The 27,880-nt window shown below is 57.0% G+C and overlaps 1 protein-coding gene across 1 annotated transcript in view; it reads left to right on the top strand.

Moving 5' to 3' along the window:
* Positions 1-4,161: 4,161 nt before the first annotated feature.
* Positions 4,162-27,880, top strand: part of CLPTM1 (CLPTM1, transmembrane protein) — a 27,441-nt gene continuing 3,722 nt past the window's right edge. Inside the window, exons 1-10 of the mRNA XM_027860704.1 lie at positions 4,162-4,242; positions 8,689-8,801; positions 15,896-16,019; positions 16,772-16,930; positions 20,064-20,181; positions 20,887-20,972; positions 25,357-25,477; positions 26,002-26,246; positions 26,949-27,042; positions 27,491-27,681. Coding sequence (XP_027716505.1) covers positions 4,162-4,242; positions 8,689-8,801; positions 15,896-16,019; positions 16,772-16,930; positions 20,064-20,181; positions 20,887-20,972; positions 25,357-25,477; positions 26,002-26,246; positions 26,949-27,042; positions 27,491-27,681 — 1,332 coding nt within the window. The remainder of the gene's footprint in view (positions 4,243-8,688; positions 8,802-15,895; positions 16,020-16,771; positions 16,931-20,063; positions 20,182-20,886; positions 20,973-25,356; positions 25,478-26,001; positions 26,247-26,948; positions 27,043-27,490; positions 27,682-27,880) is intronic.

Below are 27,880 nucleotides of genomic sequence, written 5' to 3' on the forward strand. Positions count from 1 at the left end.
AAAAAAAAACAGGAATCAATAAACCAAACATAAGGAGCCCTGCAGGCCACATATCAACTTAGTTTAAAAATGTAATTTTTTCTATCGTATTGTATTTATTTAATATTTCCCAATCAGAGTTTAATCTGGGTTGGGCAACACTGGGGAATCTGGTGGGCACATGTGACTAGTAGCTCTGGGTTTGACCCTTCTTGATTAGACCATAATTAGAAGAGGGAGCATTTACATAATGCTTTAAGGTTTTCATAGTACTTGAGGAATATCTTCTTCATGCTATCCTCACAACAGCCCTCGGAGGTAGGTGCTATTATTATCCTTATTTTACATATGAGGAAAAGGTAAGTGACTAGTCCAGGATCACACAGCTAGCTAGTAAGTGTCTGAGTCCAGATTTGAACCCAGGTCTTCCTGAATCCAGTTCTGGCACTCAATCACTGCCTTCAGTATAACCAGATGATTCAGACATGATTGTATGATGAGAATCTATTGTCATTATGATTCAATGTCAAAGTGGCAAAAGATGGATGAAGCCATGAATGGTCTGTCTACTCAAATTCACAGACAACACAAAGTTGAGATGGAAAACTAATACAGATGATGATGGGATAAAAGGATCTCAATGAGCTAACATTGGACTGACTCTAATAAGATAAAATTCAATTGGGATAGATGTAAAAAAATCAAGTAAAAACAGCAATTCTTTGAAAAAGATCTGGAGGTCTTACAGGAGAGAATGTTCAATACATTAGCAGTGTGATGTGGTTGCCAAAAAAAAATTTTTTAAAGGTGATGAAATCTTGGGCTGTGTGGAAGAGCATGGCTTCTGGGAAGAGGAAGGTTATCCACAGCTCGATGGTTCTCCATCCTTATCACACCTCACCCCAAGTATAGCGATAAGTCCTGCACACCACAATCTAAGGATGCTGATAAGCTGGGGTGGAGGTAGGGTGTCCAAGACCTCCACCCCAGCTTATCAGTGTCCATTGAGCCCATGGGATAGGAAAGTTATTTGAGGGAACTGGGTTGGTTTAGCCTTTAGAAAAGAATCAGGGAGAGGGAATGATGGCTATGTTAGGGTATCTGGAGGCCTGTCATGGAGAAAAGCAGATAGATTTGTTCCCTTTGGTCCTAGAGGCAGAACTGGAAGCAACAGTCAGAAGTTACAAAGAGACAGACTGATGCTTGATGGCAAAGAAAAACTTCCTAATAATTAGCTGGCCAAAGTGGAATGCAAAGAAGCATGGACTGGTAGCAGGTTCTCCCTCCTTGGGGAGGTCTATAAGGTGAAGCTGAATGACCCGTCTGGCAAGTGTTAGAGGGGGTTCTTTGCCTCTATTAGTTGGAATGGATAGCAGTGAGCACACACAACTCCAGAAGACTGACGCTGCATGAATGAGACATATATTACCAGGCACAGCCAGTGTGTGGCCCTGACTTGCTCAACTCATTTTTTGTGAGCGTTGGCAGTTTTCTTTGGTGGGGAGGGAAGAATGTAGGGGATAGTGAGTAAGAGTGAGAGAGAGAGAGAGAGAGAGAGAGAGAGAGAGAGAGAGAGAGAGGGAGAGAGGTAGTAGTGAAACATTTAAACACAAGAGAGAAGGAAATTCAGAAAGGGACACAAAAAAATAAAGCAGTGTTACTACTACCATGTTCAATTTAATGCATACTTTAAAAAAACTTGTAGGAAACAGATTCATGGTTACACATTAAAAAAAAAAAAGTTTTCAATGAGCTCTACTCCTACTTCCTGAAGATAAAACAGCTTCTGCTGAACCAAGCCTGCATTCCTATCTTGAGATCATCCATGATGAGCAGCCATCTAATCCACCGTTGGAGCAGAAGAAAGGTCAGCGTCTGACCGGCGCTCTCTTTGCACCAGCTCACCGTGATCTCTGGTCTGCTCAATGTCTTTCCAAGCGGAATGAATGGTTCCATGGTTCCATTTCTAAGCAGATTTTCAGTATGCTGTTTCTAATGAGTCTGGGCTTACTCCTGGGGCCCATGCATGAGATGTTCTGAACATTCTGAAATTGGATTTTCCTGTGTGAGCTCACTTTCTGTTTATGATCCAACGGGTTTTGTCCCCCTCAAGACTGGGGAGGTAATTCTCAGCTTCCAATGGCATAACCTATCTTTACTCACTTATGCAACCGGTAGATCCTAAACTGAGGGTGGAATTCTTTTAAAGAAATGTAAAAAGGAGAGGTCAAAGAAATTTTAAAATTCACGTGGAAGGAAACATTTTAAAGTCTCCAAATTTGCAAAACTGTGAATCCCTAAGGTATTCCTCCCCCTTGTTAAAGCTCACTGGGCTTTCCAGGTAGGGCAGTGTTGGAAGTTCTTTTAGCACTGGCAGGTATGGCTGTTTCAAAGTGCTATCACAGAGCAGCGTGGGGGCAGCTGAGTGGCAGTGGATAGACCACTAGGTTGGCAATCGGGAAAATCCGAGTTCAAATCCGACCTCAGACCCCGTTTGCCTCAGTTTCCTCATCCGGAAATGACCAACCGTCCAGCCTCTTTGCCGAGAAAACCCCAAACTGGGTGAGGGAGAGTCGGGCAGGGCCGAAACGACTCCGGTCCCCAGAACAAATCATAGAGCAGTGAGGAAGTCTAGCTGACCCCCCGCCCCACCAGGCACGGGACATTTTTGACCACCAGGGGGCAGTCGAAGCTCAGCTGGCCAGGCTCGCATCACCACCTTTCACCGGGGGTAGAGCAAACATCGTTCCTGAATCTTGGCTGATTTTGGCTCTGTCCCCCTAGATCCTCATCCCTCGCTCCCCTTTCAATCGAGGCCCCCCCCAGTTACTCCCATTTGGAGTAGTAACCACATAGGCCTCAGCGACCCGAGCTTCCGTAGGGAGGGAGGGCCTGGCGCACCTCGGCAAAGGAGCATTCTGGATTCAGGGGCTGGAGGGGGGAGAGGGAGGAGGAGGCAGTGCCCCCCATCTGCTCCCAGAACAATCTCCGTTCAAGGCAGATGGGCGAGGGGGGGTGCAAAGAAAAGGAATCCGTCCACCCCACCCATCTCTTCAGCCCTCCCCCTTCTGTACGAGCCCCGGTACAGAAGCGATGCATTTGGAGCTGATCCAACACCGGACAAGGGAAGGGGCTCAGCAGGAGCCTGGATTCTGGGGGGCCGGGGGCCTTTCCTTCTCGGCGCCGTGTCCGAGGAGCTCTCTACGTGGAATTAGAAGGAAAGAAAGAAAGGCCGCTTCCTCCAAGAAGCTGGCCAGGATCGCCCGTGAGAAAGGGCGACCGACCGTCTTCTCTCAGGGACGTAGAGGAAGGAAAGCTACGCGGTCGGCTCTGGACCGTGGCCCCCACGCGTGCACTTCCCCCAGGAAAAGCACAAGAATAGGCGGACGGTGGCCGGGACGGTAGCGAAGGGGGATGGGGGAGAGGGAGTAGAACACGTGAAGCAAATTTGCCGATCGCTACGGCGAATCGAAGTGGGTACGGTGGCCGGGAAGGCACTGCGCGCCGTTTGCAGGTCTCGTCGGGCGGGGGCGTGGCCGAAGGCGAGGTTCGACGGTGGCCGCGAAGGGACCAACCGCCTGGGGGGTGGGGAGAGGAACCGCGACGAAGGTAAATGGTCGTGACCAACGAAGGGGGCGTAGCTCAGGGCGCCGTTGGACGGTGGCTGAGGAGGGACCTGGCCGACCGGAGGGTGGGCCGCGGTTCTCGCTGGAAGGAAGCGGGGGTGTGGCGGATGGGCAGGTTAGAGGCTGGGGCCCGGGAAAGGATCTGCCCCTTTCCGGGGGCGGGGAAGGAGGCGGGGAGCGAGGCGGGGAGAGCGGCTGACAGCGGTCGGGGGCGTGGCCGAAGGGGGCGTGGCCGAAGGGGGGGGGGGGGGGGGGGGGGCGGGGGGGGGGGGGGGCCGTCGGGCGGACGAGAGAAAACCGGGCCTCGGAAATGAGGGGTCGACGAAAGGGTGCCTGACAAAGGGGGACTCGGGTGGCGGCCGGCAGCGGCCGTGGCCCCCGGGTGCCAGGGAGCGGCCTTCGAAGAGAACGCGCTCGCGCTGGGCGGCAGGACTCGGAGCCGGGTACGGTGGCCCGTTGGACCTCACTACGGGTGCCGGCAGCCCCCGGGCTGTTCTCGCGAGACCGGGCGCGGCGGGGCGGGGCCTGTGGGGGGGCGGGGACACGGAGCAGGAAGATGGCGGCTGCGCAGGGGGCGGACGGGAGCCCGAGCGAAGTGGCGGCCGCGGCGACGGTGACCGGAGGCGGCTCTGGGCAGGTAGGCGGCCGGGCCGGCGGGCGGGAGGAGAGCAGACGGCTCCGACGGCGGCGGCACGGGCCGGCGCGGCACAGCGCGGTCTCCCCGGCGGGGCCCTTCCCGCGCCGGGCCCGAGCCCCGTGGCGGCCCGTCGGACCCCCTACCGATGCCCCTCCCGGGGTGCCCCCCCCCCGCTGCGCCGAGGGGCCCCTCCCTCCCGCCTGGCTGTGGCTCCCACCTGCTCCCCGGCCCAGGCCGGCTCCTGATCGTCCCGAGCGTCCTGGCCCGAGGGCTTCCGTGGCTTGCCGCCCCCGCCGCCCCCCACCTACCTCGCGGCCCCCTCCCCCCCCCGTGGGCTGCTGCCCACTGGGGGAAGGGGCACCTTTTCTCGAAAAATTTCTTCTGTCCCTTCGTCTGTCCAGGCCTAGTCAGCCTTTGACCCCAAGGAAGCCCCGAGCCCTCCCTCGACCTTCTCCGCCGTCCCCCTCCCAATCTAACTCATTTGTCCCCGCGGGGTCCAATCTTGTGTCTGCGCCGCCCCTGGAGCACGTGTGATGACTGGACACACCGGGAGGGCGACGGTGGCGGACAGATAGGTGGGCAGGCGGACAGGCGGACAGGGCTCCCTCCGAGCCTGTCTGCCCCGTACTGCAGGCGTTCACAGATGAGGAAACTGAGGCTCAGAGGGGTCAGCAGTGAGGGCGGCTCCGGGCTCGCCCTGGTTCAAAGTCCAGCATTCCTCCCCGTGGCTCCCTCCCTCTGCCCCGGCGCCCTGCTGCTGAGGCTCGCCTCCTTCCCATCCCCCATGTCGTCCACGGGGTCTCCTCTGGCCCCCCGACAGGCTTCCCAAGCGGGGTAGATGCTTTGGGGGCACGCTGGACCCCTCCTCAGATCCTTGCCTTTCTCTCACACTCGCCCTCTTGCCCGTCCTGGGGCGTCTTCCCTGTTTGCAGGGTTCCTACCCTGATCCTGGCTCTGGGAGGCCTTCTTCAAGTGCCCTCTGTGATGCCCCCTCCAAGGGACACGGTTTTGCAGCTGCCCCCTACCCCCACCCCACCACACTCACACCCTCATCTGTAGGAGCCCAGCTCCCCCCTTTTCTGAGTCTTTTTGCCCCTATTTTAAAGGCTGGGGATTCCCCCGCTTTCCCCCTCCTCCCTGGTGAGTGAGAGCCTGCCCTAATGAAGACAGCAGCCTCTCCAGCGTGGTTCCCAGCCACGTGGGGATGGAGGGTCCCCAGGGCTCAAGCCCTGGCTGCTTTTAGACCCCAGCATTTAGAACTGGGGGGGGAACTTTGGTATTTTTCTGCCCCCTCAATTTACAGTTGGGGGAAACTGAGGTCCGGAGTGAGGAACACACTTGGCTAAGGGCAACTCTGGTGTCAGTGATTTTTTCCCCACCTCAGGTCCTGTATGTTTGCTCTTGTCGTTCTGCCATGTGACAGCCAGCCAAACTTAGCTGACCCTAAGTCCTGTGGGCCCAGCTCTGTGCAGGGGGGCTCAGTCTGTGCCCAAGCAGGAGGGGCAGTTCCCTGTCTGGGGAGACAGAGCTGGGAGGGTGAATGGGGAGGGACGGATGGAGAGAGACAAGGGGAGACAGGAGAGAGAACACAAGCCTCCTGGGGCCTAAGCTGAGCCTTGGAAGAGTGGGGAGGACACTGGTGTCTGGAAGAAGAGGGACCTTGGGGTCAAGCCTTGTCAAGGGGAAGAGCAAGGCTTTGGAAGCCTCGAATGCCCAGTTGATGAATGTCACTAGAATCGTGTGGACTCAAGTCAGCCAGGGCAGCTTCCTGAAGCAGGGCAGAAGTTGGGAGGGGTGGGGGGGAACTAACATGGGGCATCAGGAGAGTGCAGAGCTCCGCCCCCATCCTTGCTGGTTTGGATTTGCCATGGCCTGGCCACTGTTGCTCAGCCTGGTCAGGGCTTTCTTCTTGGCAGCCAAGCACCTGCCACCCCGGTCCCAGAAACCAGCAGTCATGCACAGACACTTTGTGCCGTGGAAGCTGCCTTGAGATACCTCTCCAGGCCAGATGTGGAGTGGACATAGCCCTGGACTTGACTGGTGGTTGTGGACAGATGAGTCAGTGACATGCTGGGGCCGCCGCTGCTTGTGCTCTAGAGGAGGGGGGGGGGGCCTCCCGTGCTCCCCGGGGGCTGGAGAAAAGGGATGTACCCCCCCCCCCCCAGACGGCCTGCAGTCTGGCCTTCACATGTGATACGTGGGGAAGCAGGCCCCACAAGCTGGAGGGACTTGCCCAAGGTCATGCGCCTCATGGCCAGGCCCCTCACTTTACTCATAGGGAAACTGAGGCCTAGAGAGTGCCCTGCCCAAGGTCCTCAAGTGAGTGAGTGGGTCCTGAGCCCAGGGCACTGCCCTCCATTCTTGTGATGCCTCTAGCAATGGCTTGGAGAGTGTGAGCAATCTGCCTCTTGTGGGTCAGTCTTCCTTTCTCTGTTCTCATGCACAGGAGGGGAAGCGGGAAAGCCCCAAGGACTGCCCTGCGGGCAAGGGTTATGGGGGCTCTCGCTTTTGTGGGGAGGTAGTGCCCAGGGCCAGTGCTGAGAGATCTGGGGGGGAGGGAAGAACCCTGGAGGCTGGAGCAGGTAGACATGACTTTCTGAATGGGTTGGGATCCCGAATCTGGCAGGAGCTCCAGCTGGACCTAAGCTGGGAGAGAATCCTGAAGCCTGGGGGGGTCTGGAAGGAGGTGGGCCTGTTTCAGACCACAGCCTTCCCTCCAGCCCAGAAATAACAAAGCATCATGGGAGCAGAATGCAGGATGGTGACAGCTGTGGGTGTGTCAGGCTGGGGGCAGAAGGAGGAAGAGGGCTGGGCCCAAGGGCCTTGAGAGGGGCTGTGCTCCTGCCCATCCCCAGCTGGTCTGCAAGGGAACGCCCTCCCTCAGGTTTCTCTGGACAATGGGAAAGGATTTTCTTGTAGAAATTTTTTTTTTTTTAATTTCAGTTCAGAAACAGTTTTTCAAATGTCGCTGAATGAGAGAAAGAGCAGATGAGGGTTGGGAAGCCAAGCTCTGCTGATGACTGGGTGGGTGACCTTGCACAAATCCCCACCTTCCCCCAGGCCTCAGTGGGTCTGTCCGACAAAGGACAGCTTTGACCTGTTGTAAGCATGAAGATGGTGACCACCCAGCTTTTGCAGTCTGGACACCAGGCTAGCCTGGGGAGGCCTGAGCACATCTTGGGCTCCTTAGCCTCGAATTCACATGTTGCCTGGGTGACCTTGAGAAAGTCATTTCCCTTCACACTTGGCTTTGGCTCTTTGGGTCAAGGGAGAGGCAGGCTCACTGATCTCTCCCAGGAGCCCACCATATCCCACCGCTCCCGTGCTGGGGCTCCAGGTGGCTCATTCACCCTGCCACAGGCTCTTGGAGCAGGAAGCCTGCTTCCTGCGTGGAAGGGGCCAGCCCTGCTTTGGGCCTGCTCGTGGTGGGGTTGCCTACCTGCAGCGTTGGTCCAGCTGGGGAGTGAGATGGGGGAAGGTAAGACTCCATGAGCCTCAGGACTTGTTCAAGGTCACCACGAAGTCACTGGGTGTCAGGGCTCATGGGTCAGTCCTTCCCTTTTAGAGAAGAAACAGGCAGTGTGGTAGCACAGGGGCAGTGGTCTTGGCTTGGGTTTTGAGGCCCTTCCCCTCCCTGGGCCTCAGTTTTCACATCTGTAAAATGAGAATTAGGCTAGAGGCTCTCTAAATCCTGTGAGCCTGAGACCAGAGAAAGGACCTGGTCAACGTTGCCCTGCTGGGCCACCGGAATGTCTCTGGGGGTTGGGGCAGAAGGGGCAGGGCCTCCCTGCAGGTCACTGGGGGAGTAGGGCAGAGGCAGGGTGTAGATCTGCTGCCTTCCCATGAATTGTGTGAATGAAATGAGCCCAAGGTGGTGGTGATTGATTGTCCGAGGGCTACAGAGCCTTGGGAGATGCCTGGGGTCCCTCCCTTCTAGCAGACTGGAGCTGGGGGAGGGGTGGAAGCAGTGCTCGCCAGTGAAAGGGGGCCCCACCTGGCCCTGGAGAGCTCAGGCTTCAGCCACCCAGATGAAGAAGACCCAGGCAGCGCTTCTCTGCTCCTGGTGCCTCAGTTTCCTTAGCTGTGAGATGCAGATAGTAATAACGAGAGATAAATAGCTTCCCTGCAGATAACTCTGGTCTGGTTTTGTTCTATTCTCCGCCCTCCTAACCCGAGGCAGAGGCAGGAATGCCCCTGACACACACAGCCCCCACAAGGTGCTGCACCTCTCGGCACTCTGGCCCTCTTGGAGAGCATGCAGGCACCGACCTGGGCCGGCAGAGCTTTCTTAGGCCTCTGCCTGCTAATGCAGGGGGTTGTCTGGAGAGAGGCTGGACTGAAGATCACAGCCCTTGGCCAGGGCCCATGGGGAGGCTAGCTGGGGCACCCCAGGCCAAAGTTCCCTGTCCATCCTGATCCCTTGGATCTCTTCCTGGCTCCCCACAGGTGACCAGCAATGGCAGTGTCGGAGGAGACACACCCACGGAGACCCAGCAACAGAACCGAGCCCCGCAGGCTGCTCCAAACGCCTGGCAAGTCATCAAAGGCGTACTGTTCAGGTAAGGAGCCTCCTGGCCGATGAGCCAGCTTCCTGGAGCCCAGCGGGTGCCTCAGCAGGGATTGTCTGGGACGGTGTGACGGGAGCTCGCTCCCTCCTGTGGGGCCCCATCACCCCTCACCCTGGGAACACCTCCAGGCAGCTGGCCTCCCATGCCCCTGGCAGCGCTGCAGCCCTCACCCGAGGTGGGGCCGAGCTGCACACAGGCTTCCAGCTGGCCTTTTGGCCGGGCAGTGCCCAGGGCGTCTCCACCTCCATTGCTCAGGGTGCTTGGCCTGGATTAGTGCAACCCAAGGGACTTCGCATTTTTAACACCTCGTCCCCATCTTGACTAGGGCTGTTCACAATCTTTGGTGTCCTTGTCTCGGCATTCGCCCACCTCACGTGGTCTAGCCGGTCAGCAAGGGTGGTTCTGGTGCCTGCTGTGTGCCAGAGCAGCCCGTGCCCTCATGGAGCTCGCAGGGAGTCCAGAAGGGCTTCTTGTAGGAGGCGGTGCCAGGGGCCCAGGCCTGGAGGAAAGACTGGATTCCTTGTGGACTTGGGGAGGGTGGCCAGGGCCCAGCTGGTGAGGAGCCTCCTGGAAGTGATAGAGAACCACCGCAGTTTGGTGATCCGGGGGAGGGAGCGGGGCCGTGGGGGGCCGGAGCAGAGGCTCTTCTCTGAGTTGTGCTGGGGGCTTCTTCTCCGAATAAATGACCTCGTAAAGAACTGAAGGAAGAGAGGCCGGGGCAGGTCCAGCTGTGCTTGGTTTCCCAGGCAGAGGCTAGTCCAGAATCCCTGACCCGCCGACAAGGCGATGCCCAGGAGTGTATCAGTCCTGGCGGGAAGGCGTGAGGACCGGGGTTAGGGTGTGACCCCGTGTGGAGCGGGAGCAGACAGACAGCCTTCGTGGCGTGGTGTGGAGACCAGCGCCAAGACCAGCCCACATGGGGGGTCACCGACCGATGCCCCTGAGGCCGCCATCCTAGGGGTTGGAGACCTTATCTGCACAGAGACACTGACTGAACGGGGGAGGGGGGGAGCTCTGGGGAAAACAGGACTGGGGGTGTTTGGGTGAGACCAGGTTGGCCCAGATCTCTAAAAGGAGCTAAGACGATGTGTGTGCGCGCTCATCCGCAAATAGCGTCAGAGCCAGGCTTGGAGGGGATCTGGTATGTCGAGTCACAGAAGGTTAGAAGCAGGCAGATCCTGGGCTCATGGGCTTCAGAAGGGGCCTTCGGGAATATCTCGTCCTGGCCCCTGTTGTGGGTTTTTGGAAACTGAGGCCTGGAGCACGGCCCTGGGATTGCACACGGCCCTTGACTGGAGCGGGGCTCTTATGTAGGACGCTAGCGCCGGGCACAGTCTATGGCTGCCTTGAGATCAGCAGTGGCTTAGGGAAGGGTTAGGCTCCATCCCCTCAGACAGGCCAGGAGACACTGAGGGGCAGCAGAGGACCAGACTCCCAGTCAGACCCCCCAGGGTCTTTCCTCTCTGTCACATGCCCATTCCTTGCAGTGGGCGGGACCTCCTCCTCCAGCTGCCTGCTGCCTCTGTCTGGGCACTGCCCTGTGCATGCCACCAGGCCAGAGGGAGTGTTTGTGGAGCACGCAAGGAACGCCCAGGTCCCACGTGACTTGGGGAACCAGCCCTCTCATTTGGGGCAGGTGGGGATCGCAGAGGGGATAGCGTGGCTTCTTAAGGAGCACCTGAAGGGGCAGCTAGGTGGTGCAGTGTGTAGAGCACCAGCTCTGAAGTCAGGAGGATCTGAGTTCGAGTCTGCCCTCAGACCAAACACTTGACATTTACTCTCACTAGCTGTGTGACCCTGAGCAAGTCACTTAACCCCAATTGCCTTAAAAAAAAAAAGACAGTGGGCAAGTCAAGGGCAGCTAGGTGGCGCAGTGAATAGAGCTCTGGCCTTGGAGTCAGGAGGACATGAGTTCAAATCCAGCCTCAGACACTTAACACTTACTAGCTATGTGACCTCACATGTTACAGAGGGAGGGAGGATTTATAGAGCACCTACTGTGTGCCAGGCACTGGGCTCAACACTTTACAGATGTTCCTCATTTAATCCTCAACCCTGAGAGGTAGGGGCTGAAACGATTCCCATTTAACAGATGAGGAAACTGAGGCAGGCAGCTGTGAAGTGACTTGCCCAGGGTCACACAACTTGCAAGTGTTGGAGGCTGGCTTTGGACTTGGGTCTTCTTGACCCCAGGCCTGGTGCTCTGACAAGGGCCAAGAACTCAGGGAAAAGACTTGGCCAAATCACGGGGGAGGCTCGTGGCAGCCTCCGCTGGGGCCTTAACTCTGTCCGCTTGCTCCATTGCCTTCCACGATGCTGTGGCCGAGGAGCAGAGGTAGCTCAGGCCTGTCTGCACCTCTTTCCTCCTCTTGAACACAGAAAGAGCATCCTTTGATGGGCAGGAGCAACCCTGGGCTGGCCTCCATCGCCAGCCTGAAGAGTGAGCAGGTCCCGCCTCTTCTTTCTGTAAAATCTTGGACGAGTCCTGTTTCCAGATTCCCGGTGAAGTTCTTAGTTCTAAGATTCAGTCAGTACGTACTGAGAGCCCCCAGGGTGCAAGGTCTCCAGGGTGCGAGGCCCCCAGAGTGTGGAGCCCCATGCTCTTGGCAGTGGCTCATGGTTCCTGTCCCCTGGGAGCTTACATCTAATGGGGGGACAAGACAGACAGGGATAAGGGTCAGAGCTGGCATCCCATGCCATGTCACGCTGGATTACATGAGAGATGCCCTCAGAGGCCGTCAGAGAAAGTCAGGACAACTGGAAAGCCTTGGGAGCAGTCATTACAATAGTCCAGCAGGCAGCACAGAGGGGGCAGTGGGGAAATTCAGCCGAGCCCTGTGATGGGTACCCACGATATGGAGGAAAGCCCCACCTGGGGGCAAAAGTGTGGACAAATTGAAAAACCAGTGCTGTGGGGAATTGGAGGGGTGAGAGATCCCTCTTGCTTGGAGTGGGGGCTGGGGTTAAGAAAGTCTGCCCAGATGAGAAAGCATCAGAGCTGGGCTGTGAAGGAAGGAGGAGATTTGGGGGGCTGCGGGGGCGTCCGAAGCAGGCACAGAGAGGAGAGGAGGGGGCTGGGGCCAGGGTGGTGAGCAATCTAGTACCTGACAAAAAGTGATGGGCACAAAGGCTGATAAGGTTGGTGTGAGCCTCAGTTTTCCCAGTCATAAAATGGTCAGGTTCCTGTGATTCTGTGAAGAGGAGGGGCCTCAAGCTGAGCAGGGACCTTGCTAGGAAGGGCTGCAGGGTCTGAGGGATGGGTCACGGGGGAGGCTGAGGTTCTGAGACGGGAGCCGTGAGGACAGGATGGGGAGAGCTGGAGGGAGGAGCCTGGGCCAGTGGAGGGCCTGGGCTGGGAGCCTTCCTCTCTGCCCACGGTGGCATTCTCTGCTGTAGAACTGCAAGGTACTCTCGCCTTCCCAGCCTCACGGCAAGGAAAGCCCCAGAACAGGACAGGCTGCCGAGGGCCCTCCCTTGCTTGGCTGATTGTCACGGTTGGGCTTCCCTGGGGGCCGTCCCCACCGGGGCTCGGCCTGCACCGTCTCCAGGCTCCAGTGTCCTGGGCTTCTGGCTTTTCCCGTCTGTGCCCATAACCCTGAAGGGGCCTCCGGCCGGTCCTCTCACCCACCGAGCGTCAGGTTTTTCCATCTGCCCCCTGACCCCTTGGCCACCCTCGGTCTTTAAGAGGACGCTCCAGGGCGTGGCCCTCTGCAGGGGCTGGTTTCTCTGGGCCTCGTGGGTGTTGAGGGAAAAGCACCTGGGGAAGTGTCACTCTCTTCTTCTCCCCCTCTTCCTCCTTCCCTCTTCTCCTCTGCTTTCTCTTTCCTCCTGTCTCTGCTTTCAGGGTCAGCCATGCATAATGGAAAGGACTCCTCCAGCCTCTCATTTTATAGAGAAGGAAGGTTAAGTGATTTGCCTGAGGTTATCTCACCCATAAATGTCAGAGGCAGGATTTGCACTCAGGCCCTCACAGCTCTTTGGCATGTACCCCTCCTCGGATTGGAGGGGCGGTTGGGGTACCACCCCAGAGGACTGGATGAGGCTGCCTTTTGGAGCGAGGCAGGGCCTCCCCCGGGAGCAGCCGGCTGCCAGGCCGGGCCCTCCCGAGGCCACGGTCACCAGAAGGCTCCCTCTGAGCAGTAGAGCACCTCGTAAGGCCTGTGGAGATGAGCTGTGAGGCGGGGTAGGGAGACCATCTCTGGTCTAATTCTCTTGAGCCCCCTGGGCCCCCGGCAAGCTGGTCGATGGCAGCAGCGTCAGGGTTCGAGGCCAGGCATCTTGTCACTCTGCGGGGAGGTCCTGGGCTGCGGCCAGCACTGCCCGTGGCCTCTGCAGTCAGCCGGCCGTTGTTTTCCCTCGTTCGGTGCCCAGCCCTGGGGAGCCAAGGACCAAAGCTGGCGAAGCCAAGGCAGGATCAGAACCCAGCACTCTTCTCCAGCCCCCTACACTGACTTCCTCCCTGCCCTCAAATCTACGTTGTTTTTTTTTTAAATTCTTTCTTTCTCTTTTTTCTTTTTTCAAAGCAAAGACATTTAATGAAATAGCATAGTAAGAAACGTAACAATACAACATCCCCTTCATATGTTGGGGACATCCTCTCTCACAAATGCTCACGCCAGCAGAAAGAGTAGACGCACGTAGGGACAATGAACGAGAACACATCTGGAGGGAACACGTGTGGCCAACAGGCCGCTGTGGAGGCATACCACAGTGCCAGGGCACACACGGAGGAAGCGTCTTAAGCAGGGTGTAGGCCCCCGAATGCTGCAGGGATGATGGCATCTTCCATCAATGCCATCACACTGCTTCTGTTTCTCCTGCTCCCTTCTGTGGCTTCCCATTGGGCAGCGTCATTTGTCCTTCGTTCTCGAAGAGGACCGTGACATCAGGAAGGTGATGCCATGACATGCGAGTGAATTGGGTGTAAGGGAGGGCGTGCAGTGCAGAGTCACCAGCCTCACTCTCCCCTCCAGAGCCATCTGGGTCCAGTGCTAAGACATAGATCAGGACGACTGGAGATAGCAGGAGATGTCGGGGGACCTTGGCCTTTTTAAGTGAAGGTCTTTAACAGGTCTCAATTTGATTGAGGCAACATCCATTCAGTGATTAAGGCTAGGGAAGAAGTGAGGCAAAGAATGGCCTCTTCACCTAGTCAAAAAAAAAAAAGTCAGTCTGGGAGGGGAAGGCCTTCAGGGTTTCTGGCCAAAACAGAAACAACTGCTGTTTACATTCACTCTGAGCCATCAGAGCCCAAACAGTGACCAAGTGGGTAGTCATTCCCTTGTTCTTTGTCTTTCACGTTTTTTTTTTTTCAATAATTAATATATTTTTAGTTTTCAACACTCACTTCCGTAAGATTTTGAGTTTTGAATTTTCTACCCTCCCCCCTCCCCAAGAAGCGAGCAGTCTGATATAGGCTCTATTTATACATTCATATTAAGCCTATTTGCACATTACTCGTGATGTAAAGAAGAATTAGAACCAATGGCAGGAACCATGAGAAAGAAGAAACAAAACAAAACAACAAAAGAAAAGGAGAGCAAATAGTCTGCTCCCATCTGCATTCAGACTCCATAGTTCTTTCTCTGGGTGTGGATAGCATTTTCCATTATGAGACTTTAGGAGATGTCTTAGATCCTTGCATTGCTGAGAAAGGCTAAGTCTATCGAAGTTAGTCATCGTGCAATATGGCTGCTACTGTGTACAGTGTTCTCCTGGTTCTGCTCATTTCACTCAGCATCAGTTCGTGTAAGTCTTTCTAGGTTTTTCTAAAGTCTGCCTGCTCATCATTTCTTTTTTTATTTTATTAGTATTATATACATATATGTCTATATATATATATTTTTTTTTTTTTTTTTTTGGGCTGGGCAGTGGGGTTAAGTGACTTGCCCAGGGTCACACAGCTAGTGAGTGTTATGTGTCTGAGGCTGGATTTGAACTCAGGTCCTCCTGAGTCTAGGGCCAGTGCTCTGTCCACCGCACCACGTAGCTGCCCCTCTGCTCATCATTTCTCATAGCACAATAGTATTCCATTACATGCATATACCACAACTTGTTCAGCCATTCCCCCATTGATGGACATTCCCTCAATTTCCAATTCTTTGCCACCACAGAAAGAGCTGCTATAAATTTTTGTCCATGTGGATCCTTTTCCTATTTGTGTGATCTCTTTGGGATACGGCCCTAGAAGTGCTATTGCTGGGTCATAGCCCCAAATTGCTCTCCAGAATGGCTGGATCATTTCACAACTCCTAAAAATCGTTTATTTCTTTAGAGCACAGAGACTTTTTCGTTCTTTTCAGTTCCAAATTCTTTCCCTCCCCCTCTCCCACCCCAATGAGAAGGAAAGAAAACAAACCCTATCACAAATACGTATAGTCGTGCAAAACAGGTTAGTCATGTTAAGAGCCTGTGTTCTGGTGGGGGAGGCATCATGCCTGGCTAAGGAGAGAGGGAGGCAGGCAGAGACTGTGGAACCCAGACCAGCCGAGCCAAAGGAGCCTTGGCCGGGAAGGCCTCAGGCAGACGTGGCGCTTCAGCTGAGTTTGGAGGAGCCGGGCTTCCAGGGGGAGATGAGCAGGGAGAGCGTGGTGGCCATCTGGTGAGGGAGGAAAGGGGGAAATGGAGGGGGCGAGGAGAGCTCCGGGGTCACTTCAAGACCTCGTGCAGCTGAAAAGCTGAGACGGGCCCCTGGGATTTTGGTGATCTGACTCCAGATTCGCAGATTCAGAGGGCAAGAAATAGAAGAGATTGTCTTGTCAGACCCTCTGAGGCCCAGAGATCACACAGCACAGAGGCAGTGATTGATAGTAGCACTTTGCCAGGCAGCACGGGATAGTGCCGGGAGAACGGGCCCTGGGCCACTCAGTGGCTATGCCTCCAGGCGGCTGCCTGGCCCGCTTGCTGCCTTCCACACCCCCTCTCTCTGCCAGCGACCTCTCCTCCCTCTGCTGCTGAGAGGCCACAGCACCTCGGGAGGTGGGGCAGAAGTGACTAATCCAGGCCTTGCTGACCCCCTGTCCCTCAGCTGGCCCTCCCAGCGTTCGCGTTTGCTCATTTCCTCTTCTCCTCTCCCACACCTGCAGGATCTTCATTATCTGGGCCATCAGCTGTTGGTTTCGTCGTGGGCCGGCGCCACAGGACCCAACCAGCCCTGGGGGAGCCCCCCGGGTGCCCAGCCGCAACCTCTTCCCAAAAGACACTTTAATGGTGAGAGTGTGGGGCGTGGGAGAGCAGTGGGGGGCCAGGCTGAGGACAAGCCGGTGGTGGACGTGGACAGCTGCAGGATGGCGGGGCCTCGTGCCTGCTTGGCACAGTTGCCTTAGCTGGGGAGGGTCAGGGAAGGGATCAGGCTCCGTTCCCCTGGTTTGGGGCAGGGCTCTTCCCTCTTCATCTCCCTCGAAGTTGGCCCTCAGAAGGTTGTGGAGGAACCTGGAGAATTTAGTTCAGTTCAACAAATCCTCATACTCATTGTGCCTGGCCTTGGGGTCAGAAGTACAGTCTCTGTCCTTAGATGGGCAGTGCCATTCCCGTGGCAAATACAGGACAGTTTGAGGAGGGAGACTGGTAGTAAGAGTGGAAAACTTCAGGGGGGTTAGGCAGAGAAGGCTCCCCGCAGGTGGGCCTGGGAAGGGAGGCCACACGGGTGTAGAGGCGCAGGACCCCCATAAAGGCCATGCTGCAGAGTTTGTGGGGGCTCAGACCTGCCCCTGTCAGCGGCGCAGGGAGAGGTGAGGAGGGCCCAGCCTGAGCAAGGTGGGAGCCTGGGAGGGGAGAGGAGGCCTGGGTCACTCCCTGAGAGTCAGGGAGACACACGAACCCGAGGGGTTGCGGACAACACTGGAGGGAAGGGCCTTTGCCCCCTCCATCCTCCTGTCCGTGGCTGGCCTGGGAAGAGCCCTCGATCTCCTCTTTGGCGCGTGGGGGGCAGAGAGGCTGGACCGAGGCCCTTCTCTCCACAGAACCTGCACGTGTACATCTCTGAGCATGAGCACTTTACAGACTTCAATACCACCTCAGCACTGTTCTGGGAGCAGCAGGACCTCATCTATGGGGACTGGACCAGCGGCGAGAACGCGGACGGCTGCTATGAGCACTATGCCGAGCTGGACATCCCGCCGGTGAGAGGGGGCCTAGTCATGGCCCTGCTCTTCCCTAGGTCTCAGTTTACCCACTCAGTTCAGTTCAGTAGATGCCTGCCTAGGAGGGGCAGAGAAGTGGCCGGACTGCATTGGAAGGAGAAACTCGGGTTCCTTGGGTGTTCCCTCACTAGTCACGTTGGAGACCCAGTCTCTGTCTCAGTAGAACACTTAAAGGTGGCCAAGCCCTATGTGCACGTGTCTGTGGTTGGATCTGGCCAAGTTAGGAGTGTTGATGAAGCTGCCAGCCATTGTGCTAAGGGATGGGGATACATTAGTAGGCAGAAGGAGTGCCCGGGGCGGCAAGGGGGCGCCACAGTGCACAGAACACTGGGCCCAGAGTCAGGAACACATCTCTCAGTTCAAATCTGGCCTCAGACACTTACTAGCTGGGTAACCCTGGACAAGTCACTGTACCCTGTTTGCCTCAATTTCCTCATCTGTAAAATGAGCTAGAGGGGAAATGGCAAACCACTCCAGCATCTCTGCCAAAAAAACCCCCAGACGGGGTCACGGCTGAACGGCTAAATAAAAGCAACAGAAAGGAGTGCCTTCCCTGAAGGAGCTCCCAGTCTGATGGAGGGGCAGTGTCTACAGACAGGGTCATTAACGGAGGGAACAGGAGAGGCTTCTTGTAGAAGGTGGGACTTCAGTGGGGCTGAAGGGAACCTGGGAGGACAGGGGGCCAAGAGAGGTCCAGGAAGGCGGCACAGCCAGGGCAAAAGAAAGGAGGGAGTAGGGTAGATGGTGGCTGGAACAGCCGGGAGGAGGCTGGAGTCACTGGATCCCAGGGTACGTTGGGGGTGTAAGGAGTAAGAAGATTGGAAAAGTGGGGGAAGGGGGCATAAAGGCTCACTCGGAACCAAAGAACAGACTTTGTCCTTGATCCCGGAGGTGGTAGGGAGCCACAGCAGTTGATAGAATGAGACCAGGGGTAACGGGGAAGGGGTCGAACCTCCGCTTTAGGAAGGTCAAATGACAGCTGAGTGGGGAGTGGGCTGGAGTCTGGGGAGACTTGGGCAGGGAGAACAGAGAGCAGGCTCCTGAAATGGTCCAGGCGTGGTGTGAGGAGGAGGAGCGGTCAGGGAGGTGGGGGGAGAGCCAGGAGAGAGGGACGGGGCAGCAAAAGGCCGCTGACTGGACAACCAAGAGCTCGCTGGTCAGTTGGGAGGGAGCAGCTCCTGTGGCATGATGGGATCAGGGGCTGGATGGCAGAGAAGAGGGGAGAAGGCAGCAGGTGACTGTAGGCACCTGGTGAAGGGAGTGAGAGACACGGGGCCACTGGGCATGTCTGGGAGCAGGAGGCAGGAGCCAGCAGGCAAACGAGTGGGAGGGGGGCTGAGGCTGCTTCTCAGCTGAGAGCAGGGGTGCCAGGGGAGCTGTGGGGGGCATGGGGAGGGGAGGGCGAGGCAGCGAGGCAGAGGCATGAGGCCGCACCACCACGACTTAGGTCTGGACCCTGTCAGTACAGCTGCATGGTCTTCTCCACCTTTGTTCAGCAATGCATGTAGGAGGGAAGGAGCCGAATGTTGAACTCGATCCCAGGCCGGGCTTTGGCTGGATGAGGGTCTCAGGTGCCAGGCCAGGGTAGAGAGGAGCTGGTTCACTGAGAGGTCAAGATAGGGAAGGGAGAATAGCGTAGCTAGGGTGGGATGAGGACCCTTAGGACTGGAGGCCCAGGCCAGGGCAAATATTAAGATGATGTGATACCTCACATCATATTAAGAAGGCACTTTACAAATCTTACCTCATTTGGTCCACCAGATAACCCTGCAAGGGAGTAGGTGCTGTTGTGATCTTCATTTTACAGATGAGGCAACTGAGGCCAGCAGAGGTTAAGTGACTTGCCCAGGGGCACACAACTAGTAAGTGTATGGGGTTAGATTTGAACTCAGGTCTTCTTGCCTCCAGCTTTGGTTTTGAGTGTGTGAGGGAGCAGTAGAATGACAGACGTTGTGATCAGATAACAGGGTCCAGGCTGAACTTCGAGGGGCACCTGCTCTGATGCAGTACCATTTCTGCCTCCAGGAAGTTCGTGATCAGTTGGTCCTGGGTCCCTCAGACTCAGGAAACCAAACAGCGGGGCTAAGGAGAGGGCACCGTGTAGGGGGCGATAGTGCTTTGGTTTGGGGGGGTCAGAGGGGCTCCTCAGAGGGCACAGGCCAGAGTTGAGCCTTAAAGGAAGAGGAGGTGATGGCCTGGGGGTCAGACTCCAGGCATGGTGTGTGGAGCCCGCTTGACCGCAAGGCAGAGGCTACAGCATGTGTGCCTGGAGGAAGGGAGGGGAGTTTGTGAACTAGGAGCAGTGGTGAGATCCCTGGAAGCTGGGGAGCTGGGGGGATCCTCCCCGTGACCGCGGACAGACTCCTTCCCCTCTCTGGCCTCCTGGAAAAGGATGGGCATGGACTTGGTGCCCTCGGGGCTTCTTTCCAGGTCAGCCTGTGATTCTGGAGTAGGGGGCCGCTGGGCCAGCAGAGAGAGCCCTGGCTGCGGGGGAGGTGAGAGTGGGAGCGTGTGTAAGAGATGGCTCCCGGCGTCAGGAGCCACGTCGGGCCCTTTAGGAACAGGGGATGAGAAAACTGGGCTTGAGCGTGGCCCCCGAGCCCCAGGCTCCTCCCAAGCCCATAGGCCTGCGTGGTCACGCCACACTAAGCATGTGGTGCTTCGGAGGAGGTCCAGCATTCGAGCCAGCAGTCTCTCTGCTCGGCTGTGCCGAGGGGGCTTCTCGGGCTCTTGTGAATAACACCAGTCAGGTTGGCTTGGCCTGGCCGGCCTGAAGAGGCACAGAGGCTGCGCTGAGCCTTGGGGGCCAGCGTGCCCCCATTTGTCATGGGGGTGGGCCGTGGCTGCAGAGCCTTGCAGGGTGCCCGGCACTGTGCTGTCCATCTCTCGTCCCCAAACTGAGCCAGAGTCCCGCCAGGCTTATCATCCCTGTTTTATAGGTGAAGACACAGGCTCAGATAGAGCAAGGGGCCTGCCCCATGACACCCAGCAAGGGACTGGGACCCTGACCCGGGGCTGCTGACGTCCAGTCTAGTAGAACCTGAAAGTGTGCGAGTGGGAGGAGGTGGTTCTGGGGGTTCTCATCACCTGCCCTCTGTCCGTCCCTTTCCAGAGTGTGCAGCAGAATGGCTCCATGTACATCCATGTGTACTTCACCAAGAGTGGCTTCCACCCAGACCCCAAACAGAAGGCTTTGTACAGGCGGCTGGCCACTGTGCATACGTCACGAAGTAAGGCCCCATCTGACCCGGCCCCCACACTCCTGACGGCCGAGCTGAGGGAATGCTGTCCTGGACCCCAGCACCCATCGGCTCCGACCTGGGTCAGGGCTGAGCCCCCGGCTGATGGGACAAACACCTTCCTCCTCCATCCGAAGAGAGAGCCCCGGCTGTGTCCTGGCAGGGGAGATGAGCCTCAGAAACCTCTAGCACAGCCCTGCTCAGGGTTGGGGAGCTGGAGGGGAAGTGGGCCAGTGCGCCCCGCTCTGAGAAGACTACTGGAGGGTGGCTCTGCTACTTGAGGGAAAGACCATGGGGCGCAGCTCAGTTCAGCTCATGTTTGTGGAGCAGTTGGTTGGGGTGGATGCTGACGTCAGGCACTGGAGGCCTTGAATGTCAGTCACGCCGAGGAGTTAGGATAGTACCCTGTGCATGAAGGGGAGCCAGGCTGTGGGGGAGGAGGGAAGGACCATGGGGCGGCTTCTGAAGGCTCCTCCCCTCACCATGAGGACAGGGTGGAAGAGGCTGGTGTTGGTGGGTGGACCCGAAGGATCCTTGGGAAGGCATCGGGCCTTCAGGAGCCCTGAAGGATTGGGGAGCAGAGCTGGGTACGGGGGGGAGAGGCTGCTAGGGGGTCACTGGGCCCCTCAGCTGTGCTGCAGACTGCGCATCCCACTGCCCTCACGCTCAGCTTCCTCTTCCCTCTCCTCCTCTTAGTGATCAACAAGTACAAACGGAGGCGATTTCAGAAGACCAAGAACCTGCTGACGGGCGAGACTGAAGCTGACCCAGAGATGATCAAGGTAATCAGGCTCCCAGCCCTTCCCCCGCTGTGCACAGCTCCCAGCCCTGGCCTTGCGTGGGCCAAGAGCGAGCAGCCGAGGAAGACCGAGGGACAGGGGGCTCGCCCCCTCCTGCCTCCTCTGCGCCTTGGCGTCCCTCTTTGTCACCTGCAGCCTCTGCTCTTCCTTCGGTCCTCTGGCCCATGAAGGACAAAGCAAATCCTTCTCGTCCGAGTCGGTACGTCTGCTGCCCAGAGCTGAGCTTGGTCTCCCAGCGTGTCTCTGGTCAGTCCTGGTGTCTGGAACTTCGGTCCCTGCTGGCTGACCCTCCTTTGGGGCGGGAGGCCATTTAGTGTGCTCCAGCCTCTGGGCCCCAGGAGCCGGCAGAGTCCCCGGCGTGCTCCTACCCCTCTTCTCTCCCTCCAAGGCCCGGGGCTCTGGGCTTCTCAGCCTGAGGAGGCGGAAGCCAGCTCAGTGCCGGGATGCCAGAGGAGCTTCCGGCCCTTCATGACTCTGAAGAGTTTTCATAAAGGGAAGTAAAGGCAGTGACACAGCGCTGTCCTTGGGCAGAGAAGAGAGCTAACCTCGGAGACAGAGAGAGGCAGAGACTGGGGACAGCTGCTTTGCTCCTCATTCAGCCAGAGACAAGGTTTATTCAAGTTCTGCCGTTTTGGCCAGACTCTTCAGGAATCGGAGCACTTGAGTGGAGACGAGATGGACCTTATATACCGAAAAACTATGGGAGGGATCTAGGAGTGGCCAGGTAGTCTGAGGGGGCTGTGAAGTGATAGATTGCCCAGGACCTGGACCACCAGGCCAAGGGAGAATGGAGCCTGGATAGGATTAAGAGTGGGAAGTGGCTGGGGCCATAGGGAGGGCTAGGAACCATTGGGAGATTGGGTGTAGGAACAGCCAGTTGATAGGATTATACTTTTGGGCCTAGGTAATGAGAAAGGCCTGTTGATGGGATACTTCACAGGCTTCCTTGATCAAGTAAGAGAATTCAGGGACAGTCCAAGGGTTTTCTAGGGCCTATAGACAAATGGGGACCAAATTAGGACAAACGTCTTTGGTTGGGCTAGTACCTCATCACTCCCCTGCCTCAGACGACTGGGACCCAGATTCTTTTTGGGATAAAGGGCAAAGGTCTCAGCTTCTGAAACTGCTTCCTGCTGGCAAGCGGCCCCGTTCCAAGGGTCGGACTTCAGAACATGGCTAGTGCCAGGTGCAGTGGGCTGGAGACCTTGGACTTGGTCGGAAGTTGGTATATGTCCTCAGAAGTTGATGGCTCTGAAGCTTCCAGTCGTGGCTGGAGAAGAGTTTGGGATTAGGGAGTCAGGACACCATATGTTGAGGTCTAAAGGTTTAGGGGTGCTGGGACCCCAAAATATCAAGAGCAAGAGATTCAGGTCTTGCCCTGAAAGAATTCGACCCAAGTCTTCTTTCAGCCAGAGACAAGGTTTATTTATTAAGGATCTGCCATATTGGCCAGACTCTTTCATCTGAACGTTTGTGAATTATTGGCTAGGTTTTTAAGGAATCTGAGCCTGCCCCTTATTCTTTTGTTTTGTTTTGTTTTGTTTTTTAATTTTTTATTAATTTATTTTGATTTATCAACAATCACTTCCACAAGCTTTTGAATTTAAAATTTTTCTCCCTCTCCCTCCCCAAGACGGCGCACAATCTGATAGAGGTTTTACATACAGAATCCTATTCAGCATATCTTCATATTAGTGATGTTGTAAGGAAGAGTTAGAACTAATAGGAGAAACCACAAGAAACAGGAAACAGAAGAAAAAATTAGCAAATCATATGCTTCGATCTGCATTCAGACTCCATAGTTCTTTCTCTGGATGTGGATAGCATTTTCCATTACGAGGCCTTTGGAGATGTCTTAGATACCTGCATTGCTGAGAAGGGCTAAGTCTATCAAAGTCAGTCATCGCGCAACGTGGCTGTTACTGGGTACAACGTTCTCCTGGTTCTGCTCACTTCACTCAGCATCAGTTCATATGTCTTTCCAGTTTTTTCTGAATTCCACCTGCTCATCATTTCTTTCTTTCCTTTTTTTTTTTTTTTTAAAGGCAGTGGGGGTTAAGTGACTTGCCCAGGGTCACACAGCTAGTGAGTGTTATGTGTCTGAGGCCAGATTTGAACTCAGGTCTTCCTGACTCCAGGGCTGCTGCTCTATCCACTGTGCCACCTAGCTGCCTCTCTGCTCGTCACTTCTTATAGCACAATAGTATTCCATTACGTTCATATACCACAAGTTGCTCAGCCATTCCCCAGTGGATGGGCATCCTCTCAATTTCCAATTCTTGGCCACCACAAAGAGCTGCTATAAATGTTTCTGTCCATGTGGGCCCTTTCCTGCCCCTTATTCTTAAGAGAGTGACCTGGGGACGCTGAAGTTCAGTGCCTGCTCCGGGGGAGACTTGCCCTCAGGTCTTCCTGGCTCTGAGGCCTGCTCGGTCTTCAATGCTGCGTGCTGCCGCTCCTATACAGATGTTCATAGTTATTATTACAGTTGGCGCTGGGGCACTGGGGAAGCACTGAAAGCTCTGGAGCCAGGAGGTGATAGGCTTTCAGAATAGCACTGGATTAGAGAGGGCAGAGGGTGCAGTCAAGGAAACGGGCTGAGGAGTCTGTTGAAGTGAGGAAGGGAGAGAGGAGAAGGAGGTTCTAGGTGGGCCATGGCCCTCGCATGTGTGTCTGATGACCCAGAGGGACCCTGTTCCAACTAAAGCAGAAGGAGGCCGAGCGTCCTGAAATACAGGGATCCAAAGATGAGCCAAGCATGTTGGTGACGTACTAGCAGGTCAAGGGGCGGGTCGGTGCAGAACCTGAAACAACTGGGAGATCAATAACTGTGACGTCTGTCAGGAGCGTTGCTAGTGCGACTAGGCTCTGTTGTTTACGTTAACAATGAAGAAAACTCTGAATTTCACTTAGAGGTTAGTACACGGAAAGACAGGTTTTTTCCCCGGTTAAGTTCATGGGCCCTCTGAAATCCCCCAGTAAGACTCACATCCTCCTCTCCCAGGTGAAGCAGACCTACTCTGGAGGTAGCATCAGTGGGACTTAGGAGTCCCTGGAGAGGGGGAGGGGTCAGAGACAACTCTGAGGTAGGAATGTGGATGACCAGGGAGGCTGCCAGAGGGGCAGCTGCAGGGGTGAGCCCAGGGGAACCTGAGATGGGCGCGGAGGGAGAGAGCTGGACAGTTGGATTATGGCCCGGGGAACCAGAAGAGAAGATGTGGAGACAGAGGCTCAGCACAGAGCCCTAGGGGCCCTGACGCTCCAGGGATGAGGGGAAACAGGCCACACGGGGGGGCTGCAGAGGAGGGAGGGTCAGATGCCGAGGAGGGCTAGCCAGGGGGCCAATGAGGGTGTGGTCACAGAGGGGCTTGGAGGGAAAAGGCCCTTGGCTCATGCCTTGCCAAGCTGCAGCCCTGAGTCACCACCTCCAGCTAAGGCCAGCCTGGGAACAAAGCCCCCAGCTGCGTAGGCCTCGTGCCCCTGCCTCGCTGCCTCGTGCCCCTGCCTCGCTGCCTCACCCTCCCCTCCCCATGCCCCCCACAGCTCCCCTGGCACCCCTGCTCTCAGCTGAGAAGCAGCCTCAGCCCCCCTCCCACTCGTCTGCCCGCTGGCTCCTGCCTCCTGCTCCCAGACATGCCCAGTGGCCCCATGTCTCTCACTCCCTTCACCAGGTGCCTACAGTCACCTGCTGCCTTCTCCCCTGTTCTCTGCCATCCAGCCCCTGATGCCATCATGCCACAGGAGCTGCTCCCTCCCAACTGACCAGTGAGCTCTTGGTTGTCCAGTCAGTGGCCTTTTGCTGCCCCGTCCCTCTCTCCTGGCTCTCCCCCCACCTCCCTGACCGCTCCTCCTCCTCATACCACGCCTGGACCATTTCAGGAGCCTGCTCTCTGTTCTCCCTGCCCCCAAGTCTCCCCAGACTCCAGCCCACCCCCCACTCAGTTAATTGTGACCACAAGGAAGGTCACTGCCTCCTCAGAGGCTGAAGCAGGGGGCAAGGAGGGGGAAAGGGGCAATACGTTTTGAAGGGCAGGGCAGAGGAGTCAGTTATCTGCCCAGGTGGTGATTGAAGGCTCAAGGAGAGAGGTTTGGAAGGACCACTGGGTAGGCCCCGGAAGGGAGTTTGTCAGAGGCTACTGAGGAGGAAAAGCCTCCTGGGCAGGGGCTAGGGCCCACGAATGGTAGCGCCCGCCGCTCCCATTTCTCTCACAAGGGCTTTGTGGAGTGTGAAGCACATGGTTCACTTGGGCTCTGCCCAGGAGGAATGGCCCAGCGTTGGGAACTGCTCTGGCACTTGGCGGAAGGGGCCACTGTGTGGCCTGGGCCTCCCTCCCGCTCAGTGGTCCCTGTGCTCTTGCCCCCACAGCGAGCGGAAGACTTTGGCCCTGTGGAGGTCATCTCGCATTGGCACCCCAACCTCACCATCAACATTGTGGATGACCACACACCTTGGGTGAAGGGCAGCGTGCCTCCACCACTGGACCAGTGTAAGCATCCCTCCTCCCATGGAGGCCCGCGGGCTCCCTCTGCCTGTCCTTTAAGGCAGCCCTGAAGCCGACATTCCCTTCACCCCCTCTCGTGGTTCCCGCTTCCACGTCGGCTGGGTTTCTTCTGCCGCCCCTGTCATTTCCCCGCGGCCGGCAGAGCCAGGGGGATGCTCTGGGGGCTTGGGAGATATGGGTCCCGCCTTTGTGACCCTGAGCAAGTCACTGCACCCCTCGGCGCTCCAGGCAGCTCCCTGGAGAAGGTGCCCAGCCATGTGCTAGTGGGCTTTTGCTCTGGGACTTGGCTGTAGCTGCCAGTGAAACCGGGGGTCCCAGGCCTCTCCCTTTTTGCGAGGCCTCTTCATTTTATCCTCAGGCCACTTGGCAGGGTGTGGAGCCCTGGCTTCTGGGGTTTGAGGCTGGCTTTGAGACTCCCCTCACCACTCACCTGCCTGTTTGGCCCGGGGGCGTGGGGCTGCCGCAGTGCCCAGGCCTTCCCTGACCGGCCCCGTCCTGTCCCCCTGCAGACGTGCAGTTTGATGCAGTGAGTGGGGATTACTACCCCATCATCTACTTCAATGACTACTGGAACCTGCAGAGGGACTACTACCCTATCAACGAGACGCTGGCCAGCCTGCCCCTACGCCTCTCCTTCTGCCCCCTGTCCCTGTGGCGCTGGCAGCTCTACGCGGCCCAGAGCACCCGCTCGCCCTGGAACTTCCTGGGAGAGGACCTGTACGAGCAGTCGGACGAGGAGCAGGATTCGGTCAAGGTGAACGTGCGGGGCCGGGGTCTCATCCTGGGGGGAGAGAGGCCAGGCCGGCTGACTGAGGAGGCTGCAGGACGGCCTGAGTTCAAGTCCAGCTGTGTGATGCTGGGCAAGTCACCCTGCCTCTTTGCCTCAGTTTCCCCCATGTAAAATGGGGATAACAACAGGGTTGTTCAGAAGATCAAATGACATATTTATAAAGTGCTTAGCACAGTGCCTAGCTCGTAGTAGGTGCTTAAGAAATGCTTGTTTCCTTCCCTTCCTCCCTCTCGTCCTCTTCTCCTCTACCAAATGAGAGGGGTTAGGGTGCCCTGATCCCGAAGCTGAGAGTCCTTCTGTTAAGTCTCTGATTGGAGGGCTGGGCCTGGGGGACACAGCCCGAGGTGCTTGGGTGGGGCCTGCTCCATTCTAGCTCCTCCTATCTCCTTTCCTCTCCTGTTTCCCCTTCCTCTCCCTCCTCCTCAGGTTTCCTCTCATTTCTCCTGACTTTTGTCGTGTCTGTCTGTCTCCTGGGCTCAGGGCCTGGGGCCCAGAGGAGTAGAAGCAGGGGTAGCTCCTCAGATTTCTTCCTGACAGTCCTGGTGGGGCAAGGGCCCTTCTCTTGCTGATGAGGAGCCCATGAGACAGTCCTGGAGAGCCCCAGAGAGGAAGAAATGGGAAGAGTCCTCAGTCCCATTGACCCTGTGTGTGTCACTGCCCTCCTAGGTGGCCCTTCTGGAGACCAACCCCTACCTGCTGGCCCTCACCATCATTGTCTCCATTGTACACAGCGTCTTCGAGTTCCTGGCCTTCAAGAATGGTAGGAGTCCTCTGGGGTGGGGCGGGGCTGCAGGCCAGGGACCCCCCCCCCCCCCCCCCCCAGAGACCCTCCAGCCTGGAGGAAGCCGCTGTCTGCACAACCCCTCAAAAAAGAGTGGGGTGGCTTCCCATCTAGCTGGAGATTGGTCAGGGCAGTCCCTGGAGGGTGGGGTGACAGGCGGGCACTTCCAGGCAGAGAGCAGACAAGACTCCACCCCCCACCAGGCGTCAGGGGATTAGGGAATCAGCTGCCTGAGCCAAGGGGAACTCCAGGGCCCTGGGTCTGACAGCAGAGGGCCCCAGCACCAGGGGGAGCCCCGGAGCTTCCATCCTGGAGGAGGGGACACGGGGCCCTGCTCCCGGGGAGCCCCAGGTCTGCCTCGGCCTTCTGGCGGCCTGAGCTGGTCAGGTGCCCCCCCCCAACCCCCTCCTCCGTCCTGGGCTCACAGACATCCAGTTTTGGAACAGCCGGCAGTCCCTGGAGGGCCTCTCGGTCCGCTCGGTCTTCTTCGGCGTGTTCCAGTCTCTCGTGGTCCTTCTCTATATCCTTGACAACGAGACAAACTTTGTGGTCCAGGTCAGCGTCTTCATCGGCGTCCTGATTGACCTGTGGAAGATAACCAAGGTCATGGATGTCCGGGTAAGGCTCCCTGCTGTGCTGGGGAGAGTGCTGACCCCAACTCCTAGCCCTGCCCCCCCCCTGACAACCCCCCCCCCCCCGGGCGCGCCCCGCCCCCCCCCCCCCCCCCCCCCCCCCCCGGGGGGCGCTCAGACCCCCAACTCCCAGACACACCCCCCGACTCTCAGACCCCAACTCCCAGACACCCCTCCCCTGACTC

Source organism: Vombatus ursinus, unplaced genomic scaffold (genome assembly GCF_900497805.2).
Source record: "Vombatus ursinus unplaced genomic scaffold, bare-nosed wombat genome assembly UNPS02014239.1, whole genome shotgun sequence".
NCBI lineage: Eukaryota > Metazoa > Chordata > Mammalia > Diprotodontia > Vombatidae > Vombatus > Vombatus ursinus.